Raw genomic sequence first — 15540 nt, forward strand, 5'->3', positions numbered from 1 at the left:
TTGCAGGGGTGGCGAGCCCCAGCCATGGAGGAGCTGGCGTGGCACAGGGGGGCAGCAGCCCTGCAAAGGCGGCGGCACTGCTAGCAGGGAGCAGCCGTGCCCCCCACCCCTCCTGCCCAGGCTGCACCTTCCTCGCCCCCCCCCCAGAGGGGCTCCTGCAGGCTGAAGCAGATGCATGCGGTTGGTGGACCCCGTGTGCTCCCGGCTCCCCCTCGCCACATTCGGGCTCTGCGGCTCCCGGGCATGTGAGCCACCGGGGCGCGGGGCAGCGGCGGTGGCTTACACTCCCGGGAGCCGCAGAGCCCGTGCGTGGTGAGGGGGCAGCCTGGGGGCGCATTGGGGGCCGGTGCCCGCATATATCTGCTGCAGCTTGCAGGAGCCCCCCGGGGGTGGGAGCACTGGGCCGCACCCTGGGCAGGAGGGTGTGGGGCATGGCTGCTCCCTGCTAGCAGCGCTGCTGCCTTTGCAGGGCTACTGCCCCCCTACACCGCGCCGGCTCCTCCATGGCTGGGGCTCGCTGCCAAAAGCGGGACACTCTGGCTTTCTGATGCCTCTGGAAGGCGGCTCCTCCCTGCCAAGCTGCTGCAGTGGCCCAAGCCCAGCAAAGTCAGTGAGTGGGGTGGAGGGCTCGCGGAGGGGGGGCAGTGCACCCTCCAAGTCTATCTGCAAGTTAATAATAAGACCTATCTGCAAGTTAATAACAACAGACACCTACCAGATACTCCAGGCTTTTCCCCTCTCCAGTCACTTTAAATCTCAGAAGCTTTTCTCTCTCTTCCCTCAGAATCTCCAAATGGGCCTGAATCTTTTCCTGAAGAAACAGAAATGAGTTGGGAGGTTTCATTTTGAGAGTGTTGGGGGCGGAGGGGCATGTTTTTCCATGTCAAACCCAAGACTCTGTAGGTGACTGTCAACCCTACTAGCTTTATGACATCAGGGACACCAAGGAAATGAAACCTCGTTAACAGAGATAGGTAGTGGTTTATATTCAGACTGTTTTGAATTATTTGTCCTCTTTCTCCATAGAGTTAAACCAACAAGAAACTGGAGTCACATGGTGGTGAATCAATTACCCTGGTTTTGAGAAGATTTAACTCACAAAATGATACAAATCTCAGATGTTGTATGCACTGTTGTATATGTGTTGGTCCCCGGATATTAGGTGTTAATGGGCCATGGTGGGGAACAAATAAATATATTTTTGAAAAGTTTTAGCTTACTTTGTGATACAAACCATGGGACCACTGAACTTGAGCCCTGAAACCCTGGGGAGCATACTGGTTGTGCAGAACTTGCTTAAGCTCTAAAACAAACCCCACTAGAGGTGCTGATCTGTGTTAAGAACAGCTGGAGTTTGACATAGTGCTGTTCTAAACACTTTCAGTGGCAATGCCCTCTGTGTAGGTACCCCAGAGTCCCTGGAAAAGTGCCCAGAAGCAGTGGATTCTGGGAGATTTCAAAAGGCTTCAGTGTAGGACTAATGAAACCACTCTGGCTGGTCCTTGCCCACATACACAATAAAACAATTCAGACTGGCACAGGACAGCTCCTCCAAGGTTAGTTTTGCTGCAATCCAGTCTAATCCCAATGGTGTTTAGCATGGACCTGCGCTGTCTGGAGCCCTTTTGTATGTGGACTCAAGGTACTCAGGGTCCACACAGTTTAGCATAGTGCAGGCTGGCATCAGAGTTTAACCCCTCATGGAGCAAAACAGGAATTCTGAATCCCAGTGGGAAACCGCCTCTCCCTGCTGGGCCTGAGGCCTTTATCAAGGAGTTGCTATATAATTTTTCATACATTTTTTCTTTACAGAGCTGAATGATGCAGATACATCAATAGCTCTAGGAGAGAGAGAGTATGTGTGACTGGCAACTTGGGATTAAATGAACCTGTAACTAAAATTCAAAGTTATTTCTCATTAGGCTGGAGAGAAGTTCCCTACCTTGTACTCCTCGGCAGCCTCCTCTATGGGAACCACAGTGTGAACTCTGTGTGTCCGGGATCTGTCACACACCACACAAATAAGGGTTTGGTCCTCTTCACAGAACAGTTTGAGAGGCTCCTGGTGCTCATCACACACACTCTCCTCTCCTGATCCTGTTCCTGCCTGGAAACTGAGCCGTTTGGCTATTTCTACAACATTTGCCAGCTGCCTGTTTGGCCTGAGGTTTCTCTGCTGAGCAGTTTCTCTGCACTGAGGGCAGGATACTTCTGTGTCAGGTCCCTCCCAGCACAGGCTGATGCAGGCTCGGCAGAAATTGTGCCCACAGTCTATAATCACTGGGTCTTGAAAATATTCCAGACAGATGGGACAACTAGTTTCATCCTGGAGACTTTCCACGGGGTTCTCTGTGGCCATGGCTCCCTCTGGACAGTGTAAGTTTCACTTTCCTGAGCTCAAAAATATGCCCCTCCTGCAACAACAACTGGGCGTTTCCCTACCTGGCACTGACGCATGCTGTTTGCTGAGCTGGAAGGTGCCAGCTGGTAACATTATAGCCCCAAAGTAAGGTGACCAGATTCCCGGTTTTATAGGGACAGTCCTGGTTTTTGGGTCTTTTTCTTATATAGACTCCTATTGCACCCCACCCCGTCCCAATTTTTCACACTTGCTGTCTTGTCATCCTACCCCAACGGCTTTTCTGAAAAATGAACCACTAGGGGTCTGGTGCTGCAACCAGCCCCCTGTGCTGGTGTGGAAGGTCACTGGGGCATCACAAAGACACCAATGTCCACCAGTAATGGTGAGCTTGCAGAAGCAGAGTGTGTGTGTTTAAGGAAGGAAATTATTAAATTCACAGGCTAAAAACTTGGTTAAGTTGAAGTATTTCCAAGGACTCATTCTCATTCACACTAAGACTGTTCTTGTTTGGTATAAAAGGGCCTTGCAGTATTGCCAACCCTCACAATTTTTTCATGAGTTTCATGACAGTTGATGTGTTTGTTAGAGCCCCAGCTCCTGGAAGCTTGTGATTAGATGAGACTCTGGCAACTTCTATCTAAGCAGAGCCCTTATGCCTATAGTCCTCATAATGTACAATTTTTTTTTAACATACTGTTATTCCTCCAGCAATCTGGGCCCTGGCCATGTTCCAGGCACAAGCAATTTTTGCTCAGGTCAGAATTCAGGATTTGCTTTCCAATGAGAGTAAGATGAACACACTGAGTGTTGTGTGTAGAATGCTTTCTGTCAAAGGCACTTACCTGGGATGGGGCAGTATCCTATTGCCTTTGAATGATTTTAGGAGTATGTAGCCAGGAATGGGGTAGGTATTCTCTTTAAATCTATATTTCTTTGTATGAGGGAGAAGAGACAGTGCCACCTGGCATAGCAGGGGTTAAAGAAAACCTGTGGGTTTAGCTAGCCCCGCTCTGCTATACCTGCAGCCAATGCCAGGCCTGGAGGGAGGAGAAAAGAAGGGAGCTGGGCTCAGTTAGGGGCTGACTGGTGAGGGAGCAGGAGTTCCATATTTGTTTGCCTGAAGGAATGGTGTAGCAACTTGCCAGCCAACACAGCCACCGGAGGTAAATAAGGAAGCCAGCCAATCAGCCTTCCCCCTGCCAGGGGGAGCCTGAAGATAAGTCTCAACTGTGGGACAACTGGACTAGTGGGGCTGTGCCCCAAACTAAAGAGACTTTAGTAGGAAGCAGCCCAGGGAAACTGGTTTTGAAGCAACCCTTCCCCTGGCAGGGAGGGACACTCATCTCCCTGTTTAGGGGTTGAACCACACAGGGCCCTGGGATGGGACCTGATGGAGAGGGAGGGCCCAAATCCCCCTACACCCTCTTTGAGCAATGAGCTAGCCACTAGGCCATCTGGCCACTGAAGGCTCTATCATGCCTTCCTTTAAAGATTGGGGCTGTGGTGGGAAACTGCCCATGAGTAACCTTATCTGCCTTTTAGCTAGGATTTGTTTCTTTATATACATTACACATGACTAAAATTTCACTCACTAATTTCACCCAGATGGGGGAGGGGGGAACAACCTCTACCAGCTGTTTGGTGGCATTTAGTGCTTTCTAGGAGGGAGGGGGAGGAGCAGGGATGTGGTATGCTCAGGGAAGGAGGCAGGGATTTGGGGAAGGGGTTGGAATAGGGGTGGGAAGGGATGGGGCATCATTGAAGGGGTGGAGTTGGGGTGGGGCAAGGGGTAGCAGGAGGCTTTTTGTACCTTTATATGAAAAGGTGTCAGTGATGTGGCCCTCAGGCCAATGTACTAGTCCTCATGTGGCCCTTGTGGTCATTTGAGTTTGAGATCCCTGCTCTAAAATATTAACCATGGAGTTTAGCAGATGTCCTAAAAGGAGGTTATGTGAAAGTCCTTTTAATGTGCCAGAGGTGATTCTGGGTGTAAATGAAACTCAGAAGGAGTTTGTTGTGGCTTCACAGAGCAATGCTTCTGTGGTGCAGAAAAAAGACGGATTGTTGCTTAGAAAAATTCCTGAAGAGAAAAAATCTTCAGAGTAGTTTTTGCAAGCAGTTTGCTGTAACTGATGGATGTGGAACAGACATGCCAACCGCCATGCCCCCCCCCCAAATGCAGAAATTGGCTTGTTTTGGGCTTACTTGGCTTGTGAGTTGCTTTTTGGCTAGTCTTTGGCTTGTAGCTTGTTACTTGTGGTAGCTTGTTACTTTTTTTTATCAGCTCTCAGCAAGCAGGGGCAAGGGAGGAAGAGTCAGGGGTGCACAGTGGGCCCACCACAGTCCCAGACTGCACGCCAGGGGGATCTAGTCACATGGATGTTATATCTTTGGGGGCAGCCGGTTTAGGAAGAAATCACTTGAGGCCAGAAAGCAGACAGCTAACAAAGCTACCATTTATTTACAGACACAGAGTTCACCTAACCGGCGGAAGCTGGCTGGGCTATCCCCTAATAATCTAACTCAGTTGCCATAGGAACAAAAACCATGATGTTAGAAAAATAGGCCAATACAAGCCTGTTTGCAAGACTAGGCCCTTAGCATAGGTAGAATCAAGGCCCTTAGCATAAGTAAAATCAAGGCCTTGATATGCAAGCAGAGAGAAAAGCCTGTGTCAGCTATTATCAGTTTATGCTTGGTTTGTACTAGTTCATGCTTATCAGCTAGGCCCACGCTTGGCATAACATATGTGCAGCTGTCCCTTTTATGCTTATGGCCAAAAGCAGTTAGCCTAATGGGTCATCTTCTCATGCATGAAGCCAAAAGTAGTTAGTATGATAGGATAGGAGGTCAAAGGAGATATCTTATGTCTTCCTTACAATGATAAATGTATCCGTACAGCTGCACCCTTATCATGATGGATGTATCTGTGACAGTTATGCATATCTTGTTCCTTTTTGATTGATATATGTATTCTATGTACTTCAATATTCCCTATAGATACATTTACAGGACCTATAGGGTCAGCCAAGTAACGCAAATAAGACGTCAACAAGGTTGTTTGTTTCGGGGTATAAAGGTAAGCCCCTCTGGCCATGTAAGGTGTGACTCTCTCGGGCATTAGCCGAGACGAGGACACCCGCTCAGCTGATCGATCAATAAAGCTAATGGTACTCGTCTTCCTGGTCTTCCGTGCCTCCTTGGTGTAATTGGGTAAGCTCCGGGGAGAACGGGCCCTTTTGGCTAACAAACTGGCGACCACGAAGGGACTTCTCTCCCTGTTGGGGGCGTTGACCGGCGGCCGAGGACGGCTTAGGAGAGTGGCCACCTTGAGCTATTGGTTTGCTCGAGCTCCGGGTCGCCGCAATCGGCCGGGACGGCTACGCCCCCTCCACAGAGAACTCCAGCCGACACGGAAGCAAGACAGTACCAGAAGAGGGGAGTCCACCTGCCGGACGCGGCCACTCCGGGCGCGGTAAGTGCGTTTACCTCTTGGGTTTGAGGATTAACGCCCCCGAAGAGTGAGGGTTGGGACATTGGGCCCCTAATGGTAAAAGAACCCACAGATAGGAAGGTGTGTGGGTAAAAGTTTTCTGACTAAGGTACCTAGGTTCAGGCACGGCAAATGTATAACTTTACTAACTCCACTGATTCGTGGACCGTGCTGAATGAATATTGGAATGTAAATACTACCCTCTTGTGTTTGTTTTTGATAGCAATACTTGTGTTTTACATTGTACTGACAACTTGGAAACCGCGGTTGCACTAGCCTGGTCTAGGACTTAAGCCAACTCTAGCCGCCCCAAGACTTTCGCGAGGGGAATTTCCCCCGGGACCGGAATATCTTGAAAGCAAGGGGAGTTGGCCGAACCCGTGACCAGGCTGATATCTAGGTGTAATGGGGTCCGGACAAAGCTTGTCTACCCGGACACCCCTAGGATGTATGTTAGAAAATTGGCCGGAGTTTAGACGCCAAGCAGATTATGGAATTGTACTGTGTAAAGATGATCTGGAAAAATTCTGTACCTTAGAATGGCCAACGTTTGGGGTGGGGTGGCCCGCAGGGGGAACACTCAAACTGGAAACAGTGCAGGCTACACATAACGTTGTCACTCGGGATGGGCATTGGGATCAATACCCCTATATAGATATTTGGCAGGATCTCGTGGCCAATCCCCCCTCGTGGCTACGGGAATGCAGGGCACAAGCTATCAGAGTCTTATTAGCCCGCGCCCCTGTTAAAAAGCCCTGTCCCCCTTATGATACCCCCCGTCCGCCTGCTGTGCTTCCTTCTGCCCCAGACCCGATGCCTCCTCCCCCTGTATACCCTGGTCTCCCGGTCTTGGCAGCTGCAGCAGCTCCACTGGCTCAAGCTCTTGCTTCCCCTCCCCCGAAGGCGGAAGCCCCGGTCGTAGTGGTAGAACCCTTGCCCGACACACAGGAGGCTGCAGGGACAGACCCGGCCACAGAGCTAGGGGGTGAGCTGTGTGTTTCAGAGCACTCTGATAAGAGTAGCTCAGTGGCAGACCGAGTTAAACAGAATCATAGGGCAAGCCTCAAGGCGCAGGGGACAGGAAGCTCCACGTTTGTTGCCCCTTTCGGGGACTCCCCGGGTAAGGCTGGCCCAGTTTTTCAGTGCCCCTTACGGGAGACTAGGCTTCCTGGCGGTGAGGGGGGTGCTGGTGTCCTGACTATGGTATATGTCCCCTTTACCACCAGTGATCTATATAACTGGAAAAACCAGAATCCCCCGTTTACGGAAAATCCTGCCCCGCTGACTGCCGTCTTTGAGACCTTGGTCACAGCCCATAAGCCCACCTGGGGGGATATGAGGGTCGCCCTAAATACCCTTCTTACTGCAGAGGAGAGACGCTTAGTTTTCTCCCAAGCCCGTAAGTGTCTACGAGAATCGGGGGTGGCGGAGGAGGATCTGGTTGCACGGCTCCCTACTGCACCACCCGAGTGGGGACATACAAAGCCTGAAGACCTGACACTGCACCATAACTATGCTACGGCAGTGGTTCAGGGAATGAAACGTTGTATTCGGAAAACCACAAATTGGGCCAAGTTGTATAATGTTAGACAAGAGAAAAATGAGAATCCAGCCGCTTTTTATGAGCGCTTGTGCGACACCTGTAGGAGGTATACTGACCTCGATCCAGAGACCGCCAATGGAAAGCAGGTATTAATCCCCCTTTTCATTGGACAGTCCTATAAGGATATCAGAAGAAAATTACAGAAGCTAGATGGAGCCGCAGGCAAAAACATAGAAGAGCTTCTGGGGATTGCAGTGAAAGTATATGATCGCAGGGATGACAAGGAACAAAGGAAAGGGGCTCGCGTACTGGCTATGGCCCTGAGAGAAGGGAGAGAGGAAAAGGGGGGCAAGGGAAAAGGACGCTCAGGCTCAATAGGCAGGGGAAAGGGCTCCCGGTTGGGTCGGAATCAGTGTGCCTACTGTAAGGAGGAGGGACACTGGAGGAATGAATGTCCCCACCGACAGGTTAGGGGAGAGGGACACAAGGATAGAACTTCACCCGTGCCTGTTTTCTATGGTAGCACGGGGGAAGGGGCCACACTATAGGGAGGCCGGGGGACCCAACGGCCCCTCCTGGCAGCACAACCCGCCAGTCTGGATCCCACGGTAAAAATTAAGATAGAGGGCCGCCCAGTTACAGCCCTTATTGATACAGGGGCTACTCTTAGTTTACTACCCCTTGACACGGCACCACGAGCCAGAGCCCACGGGTGTGTCACGGTCCAGGGAATAGAGGGGCAACACATCACACTAAAGAAAACCCTCCCCCTTTTAGTGAAAGTAGGGGACCACCAAATATCCCATCAATTCGTTTGCAGCCCTTCCTGTCCCATTGCGCTGCTAGGACGAGACCTCCTCACCAAATTACAGGCGGAGATCTCGTTCACTGATGGGACTATGGAGGTTAGGCTCCCAAAACAACAAGTTTCCAACTATCAGATGGCCCTACTTAATGCTGCTGTGACACCTGCCCTAGCACCCCAAGGGGTTAACGAGGCTTGCCTGCCGGGCATTAATGCCAGAGTTTGGGCCGAGGAGGGAGGTCATGCCCGTGCCAGAAACGCCTCACCGGTACACATCACCCTTAAGGAAGGGAGCTGCCCCGTCCGCATCCGACAGTATCCCCTTAAGTTGGCCACCCAAATAGGGTTAAAACCTCTGATTCAAAAGTTTGTACAATGTGGGTGGCTAAGGGAGGGCACGTCCCCGTATAACACCCCGATAATGGGAGTGCCTAAGCCCAACGGACAATACCGGCTTGTGCAGGATCTAAGGCAGGTCAATAAGCTCATAGAGGCGCCTTATCCTGTTGTCCCAAACCCCCACACGATCCTGGGACAGATACCAAAGAGCCATGGTTGGTTTTCAGTAATAGATTTGAAAGACGCTTTCTTTTCTATCCCCCTTGATCAGGAATCTCAAAAACTGTTTGCCTTTGAATGGGAAGATCCCGACACCCATTACAAAGCCCAGTACCTTTGGACTGTTGTTCCGCAGGGCCTTACCTGTGCACCGGAAATTTTTGGTAGTCAGCTACGGAGGGACCTTGCTCCCTTCCTAGCTCGACACCCTGCGTGCAACGTAGTCCAGTACTGCGATGATTTACTTTTAAGTACTGAGACAGAGCAGACTTGTAAGGAACAAACTGTAGAACTTCTTAATTTCCTGGGGGCACAGGGATACAAAGCCTCTAAGGAAAAAGCACAACTGGTTAAACAGCAGGTCACTTTCCTAGGGTATCGGCTTAGTCAGGGGAGTCGAAGTTTAAGTAACGATAGAATCCAAGCTATTCTCGATAGCCCTCAGCCCCGAAACCCCAGAGAATTAAGAGCTTTTCTGGGACTGACTGGCTTTTGCCGACTCTGGATCCCTGACTATGGGGGAAAAGCCAGACCCCTATATGAAGCCCTTACTAAAAACGGTCTGCTGCATTGGAAGTGGACTAAGGACAAAGAGAAAGCATTTCAAGAGCTTAAAAGAGCTTTAATTCAGCCTCCTGCTCTGGCTCTCCCAGATCCACGGAAACCATTTACTTTGTATGTCCACGAAAGAGCCGGGGTAGCGTCTGGGGTCCTCTGTCAAAAGTCAGGACCGACCTGGAGACCCATCGGCTATTATTCCAGAGTCTTAGATCCAGTTGCCAGGGGGTGGCCAGCCTGCTTGCGGGCTGTTGCTGCAACTGCTCTCCTCGTACAGGAAGCCGAAAAGTTAACCCTTGGAGGGGACACTGAGGTTGTGGTGCCTCACGGAGTACCCCAGATACTAGGAACAGGGGCGGGGGATAGACATCTGAACCCCAGTCGGCATACTAAATATGAGGTGGGACTCTTACTAGCCCCGAACCTCACCTTTAAAACAGTCAGTTCTCTCAACCCAGCTACCTTACTGCCTGACCCTCAGGCTCCCAATGGTGTTGTTGATCCGACCCATGACTGTGTCGAAGTCCTGCAGCAAGAGACTAAACCCCGTCCCGATCTTTCGGATTTGCCCTGGCCCAGCCCTGATCTCGAGGCATATGTCGATGGTTCTAGTTATGTACTAGATGGGAAGCGGTACACAGGGGCTGCTGTGATAATTAAAAACACAGAGGTGGTGTATCCCTTTAAACTCAGCTCCTCTCTATCCGCCCAAGCAGCAGAACTAGTAGCTCTCATCGAGGCTCTTCGATTGGGGGCTGGGAAGACCATAAATCTCTACACTGACAGTTGTTATGCGTACATGGTAGTACATGCTCATGGGACCTTGTGGAAAGAAAGGGGTTTCATTACAGCCTCGGGCCAGAGAATTGCCCATGGGACCCTTATCAAATTGTTGCTTGAAGCCTTAATGCTTCCCCTGTGGGTCGCCGTAATCCATGTCCGTGCACATGGGAAAGCCCCTGATGCAGAGCAGCGCAAGTATAATCGTTTGGCTGATCTGGCTGCGAAGGAGGCAGCACGCAGGGGAACTGTGTGGCTTCTTTTAGTCCAGGACACTGAGGCCGAAACTCCTGTCCCCCGTTACACGACAGAGGAGGTATCCTGCGCCCAAGCTGCAGGGGCCCGGCAAACCCCCTCTGGGTGGTGGAAACTACCCGGGGGAGAAATATTCGTACCCCGTCCGGTGCTCCAGGAGATTCTTCAATCCCTGCATAAAGAGGGACATTTAGGATCGGGAGCGATGGTTGACTTGGCTGCCCGATCCCTTAGAGCAGTGGGTATGCATACAGAAGCCCAGAGAATTGTCAATAATTGCTCTGTTTGTCAGCGCACTAACCAGAAGGGATCTGGCCCCCCTGTTCCACTGGGAGGCCGACCCTGGGCTGCCTACCCCTTTCAAAGGTGGCAAGTGGATTTCGCTGAAGTGCCCCCTTGCCGAGGCTACAAATACTTGCTTGTTTTTGTTGACCAGCTTACCGGGTGGGTGGAGTGTTTCCCTACCCGACACTGTCAGGCTCGAGCAGTTACTAAGGCCCTGCTGCATGAAATACTTCCCAGATACCACCTCCCTGAAGTAATTGAGTCAGATCGGGGAAGTCATTTCATCTCCCAAGTGGTCCAACAGGTAGCACAGGCCCTTGGTATCCAGTGGAAGCTGCATACTCCTTGGAGGCCACAAAGCTCAGGCCAGGTAGAAAGAATGAATAGAACTCTCAAGGATACTTTAACAAAGCTCTGTATAGAGTCTGGTTTAAAGTGGCCTGATGCCTTGCCGCTTGCGCTTACTCGCATTCGAAGGGCCCCCCGTAAGGGTCTGAGACTCTCACCCTTTGAGTTGGTTTTCGGGTTCCCTCCCCGAGTACTTATCCCCGGGTTCCGGGAAAATGTAAGCTGGGAGGTAGGGAATGACTCTTTGTGGAAACAGGTCTCTGCGCTGCAATCTGTCTTGTTTCAGCTACACCGGTACGCAGCACCCTTCCAGGCCCTTCCCTTGGATCGACCTGTGCATTCATTCCGGATCGGTGACCGGGTCTTTATCAAGAAGTGGAAGCGTGATCCTCTTACAGCACGGTGGGAAGGCCCACATACTGTTTCGCTCATCAGCCAAGCTGCCGTCAAGGTTCTTGGAAGCGACAAATGGACGCACTGCACGCGCGTTAAACGCTTTGTTAGCTCGGATCCAGAGGATGCCTCAACTGAAGAGGACAACGGCCCTCTGCTCACCCCGGCTCCGGACGCCCAGGGTGTCACAGGTGAAGATTCCAGCTGGGAGTATCAAGGACTGGAGGGCTTAAAGGGACTCTTTAAAAGAAGGAAACAATGAAGTTGTTCCTCCTGTTTCTGTTTTGTTTCCTTGCTTGCTCTTATAGTTGGGAAAACAGGTTTCTGCAGTTAGGAGAAATAATTGCAAGTTCCTTTAACCTCACTAACTGCTGGGTGTGCGGCGGCCCAGGGGAATTGGATGAATGGCCCTGGGTAGCCCAGCCAGTGCAGCCCAAATACTTGCTGAGTAACCTCAGCATCGTGCATAATGGCACGGAGCTATGGTCCACAGATAGTAGCCCCTGGCGACTCTATTCGGCTGGCATGGGTATCTTTTGCCTTAATCGGACACGACGCGGGGGCCGGTACCTGGGGGAAAGTAAATGTCTTTGGACCCTATCCCGGGGATATGATTGCTACCATCATCCTGGCTGTCACACCTATGATTGCTCTAAATACCGGGGGCGATGGAACCATACCCATGTAAAATTAACCAATAACAGCTGGGTACGATGTTCCTATCAACACCATACCGGTGATGGTTGTAAGGCAGTAGGACTAGATGGGTTCTTTGATTCCCTCTTCCTAGCCTGTCAACGCGATAATACCACTAGCAAAAAGCATGTAATACGGTGGTATCAATGGGCATGGCAGCACTCTAATGGAACTCGGGTAACTCATTTCAGACACTTTTGGTCTAACACCGACAGACCCAAATCCGGTTGCAGGTGTGCATGGAAGGCAGGAGCTGGTGCATGGAAATGTGAATACTGTGCTTCTGATGGGGTACCGTCCTCCGTAATGGGTGGGCCATTCGGAGGACCCCTAGGAACGGGCAACCACATATACTATGAACGACCCTTGGACCCCGACACTTGGGATGGCCCTTTTGCCAAGGGGACTTGGGCCCTAAAGGGCCATTATTGGATCTGTGGCTCTTATGCCTATCGCAGATTGCCGCTAAATTGGTCGGGGATATGTTATGTGGGATATATTCGGCCCTTATTCTTTCTCCTACCCCAGCACCAGGGAAACACATTAGGCATTAGAGTGTATGATGATCTCGTTAGGGAAAAGCGGTTTGTGGACTCCACTTTAACTGCCGGAAGTTCCCAGGCCTGGGGAGCTCAGGAGTGGCCCCCAGAGCGGATCATCAAACATTATGGGCCTGCCACCTGGAATCCCACCGAGCTTGTCACGGGAGCTAGGGAACCGATTTACAATCTGAACCGCATTATCAGGCTGCAAGCTATCCTGGAAATATTAACCAACCAGACAGCTGCAGCGTTAGATCTGCTGGCAGATCAGTCAACCCAAATGCGAAATGCCATCCTCCAACATCATATAGCTCTTGATTACTTGCTGGCGGAGGAAGGCGGCCTCTGTGCAAAACTTAATGAGTCTAATTGCTGCCTGCAAATAGATGACAATGGGCAAACAGTGAAACAGTTGACCAAAGAAATGAGAAAACTCGCCCACGTCCCAGTCCAAACCTGGGGTGGGTGGGACACAGACTGGTTCACATCCTGGTTGCCACAAATGGGATGGCTTCGTAAAGGCTTTTTGCTTTTTATGCTTGTTATAGTTACCCTTGTAACCTTTGCTTGCTTTACCCCCTGCTTGGTCGCTATAGTCCGACGACTGGCTACCCATGTTACCTATCAGCAAATAATGACTTTATATCGGCCTGAGGATCGGCCAAGGGAAGCAGAGGAGTGGGGAAGTTTAAGCTCTTAAGCTCTTAAAATGCTTTAAGGGGGGAAAGCTGTTAGAAAAATAGGCCAATACAAGCCTGTTTGCAAGACTAGGCCCTTAGCATAGGTAGAATCAAGGCCCTTAGCATAAGTAAAATCAAGGCCTTGATATGCAAGCAGAGAGAAAAGCCTGTGTCAGCTATTATCAGTTTATGCTTGGTTTGTACTAGTTCATGCTTATCAGCTAGGCCCACGCTTGGCATAACATATGTGCAGCTGTCCCTTTTATGCTTATGGCCAAAAGCAGTTAGCCTAATGGGTCATCTTCTCATGCATGAAGCCAAAAGTAGTTAGTATGATAGGATAGGAGGTCAAAGGAGATATCTTATGTCTTCCTTACAATGATAAATGTATCCATACAGCTGCACCCTTATCATGATGGATGTATCTGTGACAGTTATGCATATCTTGTTCCTTTTTGATTGATATATGTATTCTATGTACTTCAATATTCCCTATAGATACATTTACAGGACCTATAGGGTCAGCCAAGTAACGCAAATAAGACGTCAACAAGGTTGTTTGTTTCGGGGTATAAAGGTAAGCCCCTCTGGCCATGTAAGGTGTGACTCTCTCGGGCATTAGCCGAGACGAGGACACCCGCTCAGCTGATCGATCAATAAAGCTAATGGTACTCGTCTTCCTGGTCTTCCGTGCCTCCTTGGTGTAATTGGGTAAGCTCCGGGGAGAACGGGCCCTTTTGGCTAACAATGACAACCAAATACACAACAATGGAGTGTTGGGGTTCTTAGGCATTGGCTTGTTTTGGCCTTGTTTTGAAATGGGATTATCTTGACTTTTGGTTTATTGTGAAATTTGGGGTGCTTATTTACTGTGTGAAAGTTGGCAACTGTGGTGTGGAAGTGATTTGATTGAGTTAAGAAAACAACAGTTTGTTTAGAAAGTTTTAGAAAGATTCAGTGTGGATAGTCTAGAGAAGGTTTCAGATTTGGGAAGGGGAATTGTTAAAGAAATTGAGCAGCCCTGTAGCCAAGTGACTGGGCTTGGCCAGCATGTTCTCCACACTGATTCTTTGAGTAAGCAGTCTGTAACTCGGGTTCTGGTTACTGGTTTTTTAGAACAGCTTTATGACTGAATGCACAAGGATGCAGGGAAGAGCAGGCAAACTCATACCCTTAGACACTTTGGATTTGTTTGGTATCTCTTTAAAACAGGGTCCAGTCTCTAAGCTGGTGTTAGTGTAGATCAGGGGTGGGCAAACTTTGGCGTTGCAAAACTGTACGGAGGGCTGGGTTGGGGAGGCTGTGCCTCCCCAAACAGCCTGGCTCCTGCCCCCTCCCACTTCCCACCCCCTGACTGCCTCATGGTGGGTATGAAAGCTCACAAAATTAACAATTCAGAGATATTCAAATAAACTCTATATTTAATAAAGATACATTTAGTGGAAATAAAAATAAAACCGTACTTATTATAAATATACCATCAACAACATATTACAATAACTAAACCAAACTTAACACCTTTCCACACCCTTTTTGATTATGTGAACAATGCAGCTCGTCACCCTTTCTTACAATGGCATCAAAGTCCAGTGTCATTCTTGTGGAAATCAGCAATACTGAGCTGAGATGCTGATCAGTTAACTGGGATCTGTAGTGAGATTTGTTGTAATTCATCAGGGAAAATGTTTGTTAGCACACATAGATGGAGTCAAGCAAAACAAGGATTTTCTGTGCCACCTTGTGGATATTTGGGAACTTTGTTTCACTGAAGGCGGCATAAAACTCATCCAGTTTTTTTGAATTGTACTTTTCCTTCAAGGTGGAATCACACCAGAGATCAGTGAACTCCAGCTGTAATTCTTGTGGGGCTTTCTTGTAGTCAAATAACAGTTAGCATGACACCAGCTCCAGTGCCTTCTCTAGCTTCTCAAAGTCAGAAAATCAATGACAAAATTCTCTGTGCAAGTCACTCAAAATTCTGCTGTACCTTTCTCTTTGCTCTGGTGACACCTCCAAGTATTTCAGTGTTGGTAAGTGTGCAAACACTTTGTCCTTAGTCTTGTTTTCAAAACAAATAACTTGGCTTTGAAAGCTGTCACACTAGAATGCAAAATGTGTACAAACACACTCTTTGCTTGCAGGTTTAAGTTCATTTAAATGTGCCAAGATATCCCCACCAAAAGCAAGGTCACACACCCTTCTTTAATTCGGGGAAATCATTTTCTTTCCTCTGCATCTCCAG

General features: G+C 49.6%; 1 protein-coding gene across 1 annotated transcript in view; it reads right to left on the bottom strand.

The window, feature by feature from the left end:
• Positions 1–15540, bottom strand: part of LOC123345130 (E3 ubiquitin-protein ligase TRIM39-like) — a 72522-nt gene that overhangs the window by 13320 nt on the left and 43662 nt on the right. The window contains exons 1-2 of the mRNA XM_044981815.1: positions 1943–2359; positions 716–811 (exon numbers count right to left, since the gene is read on the bottom strand). Coding sequence (XP_044837750.1) covers positions 716–811; positions 1943–2359 — 513 coding nt within the window. Of the gene's footprint in view, positions 1–715; positions 812–1942 lie in introns of the transcript that reaches the window.

The sequence above is a fragment of the Mauremys mutica genome, chromosome 12 (genome assembly GCF_020497125.1).
Source record: "Mauremys mutica isolate MM-2020 ecotype Southern chromosome 12, ASM2049712v1, whole genome shotgun sequence".
Taxonomy (NCBI): domain Eukaryota; kingdom Metazoa; phylum Chordata; order Testudines; family Geoemydidae; genus Mauremys; species Mauremys mutica.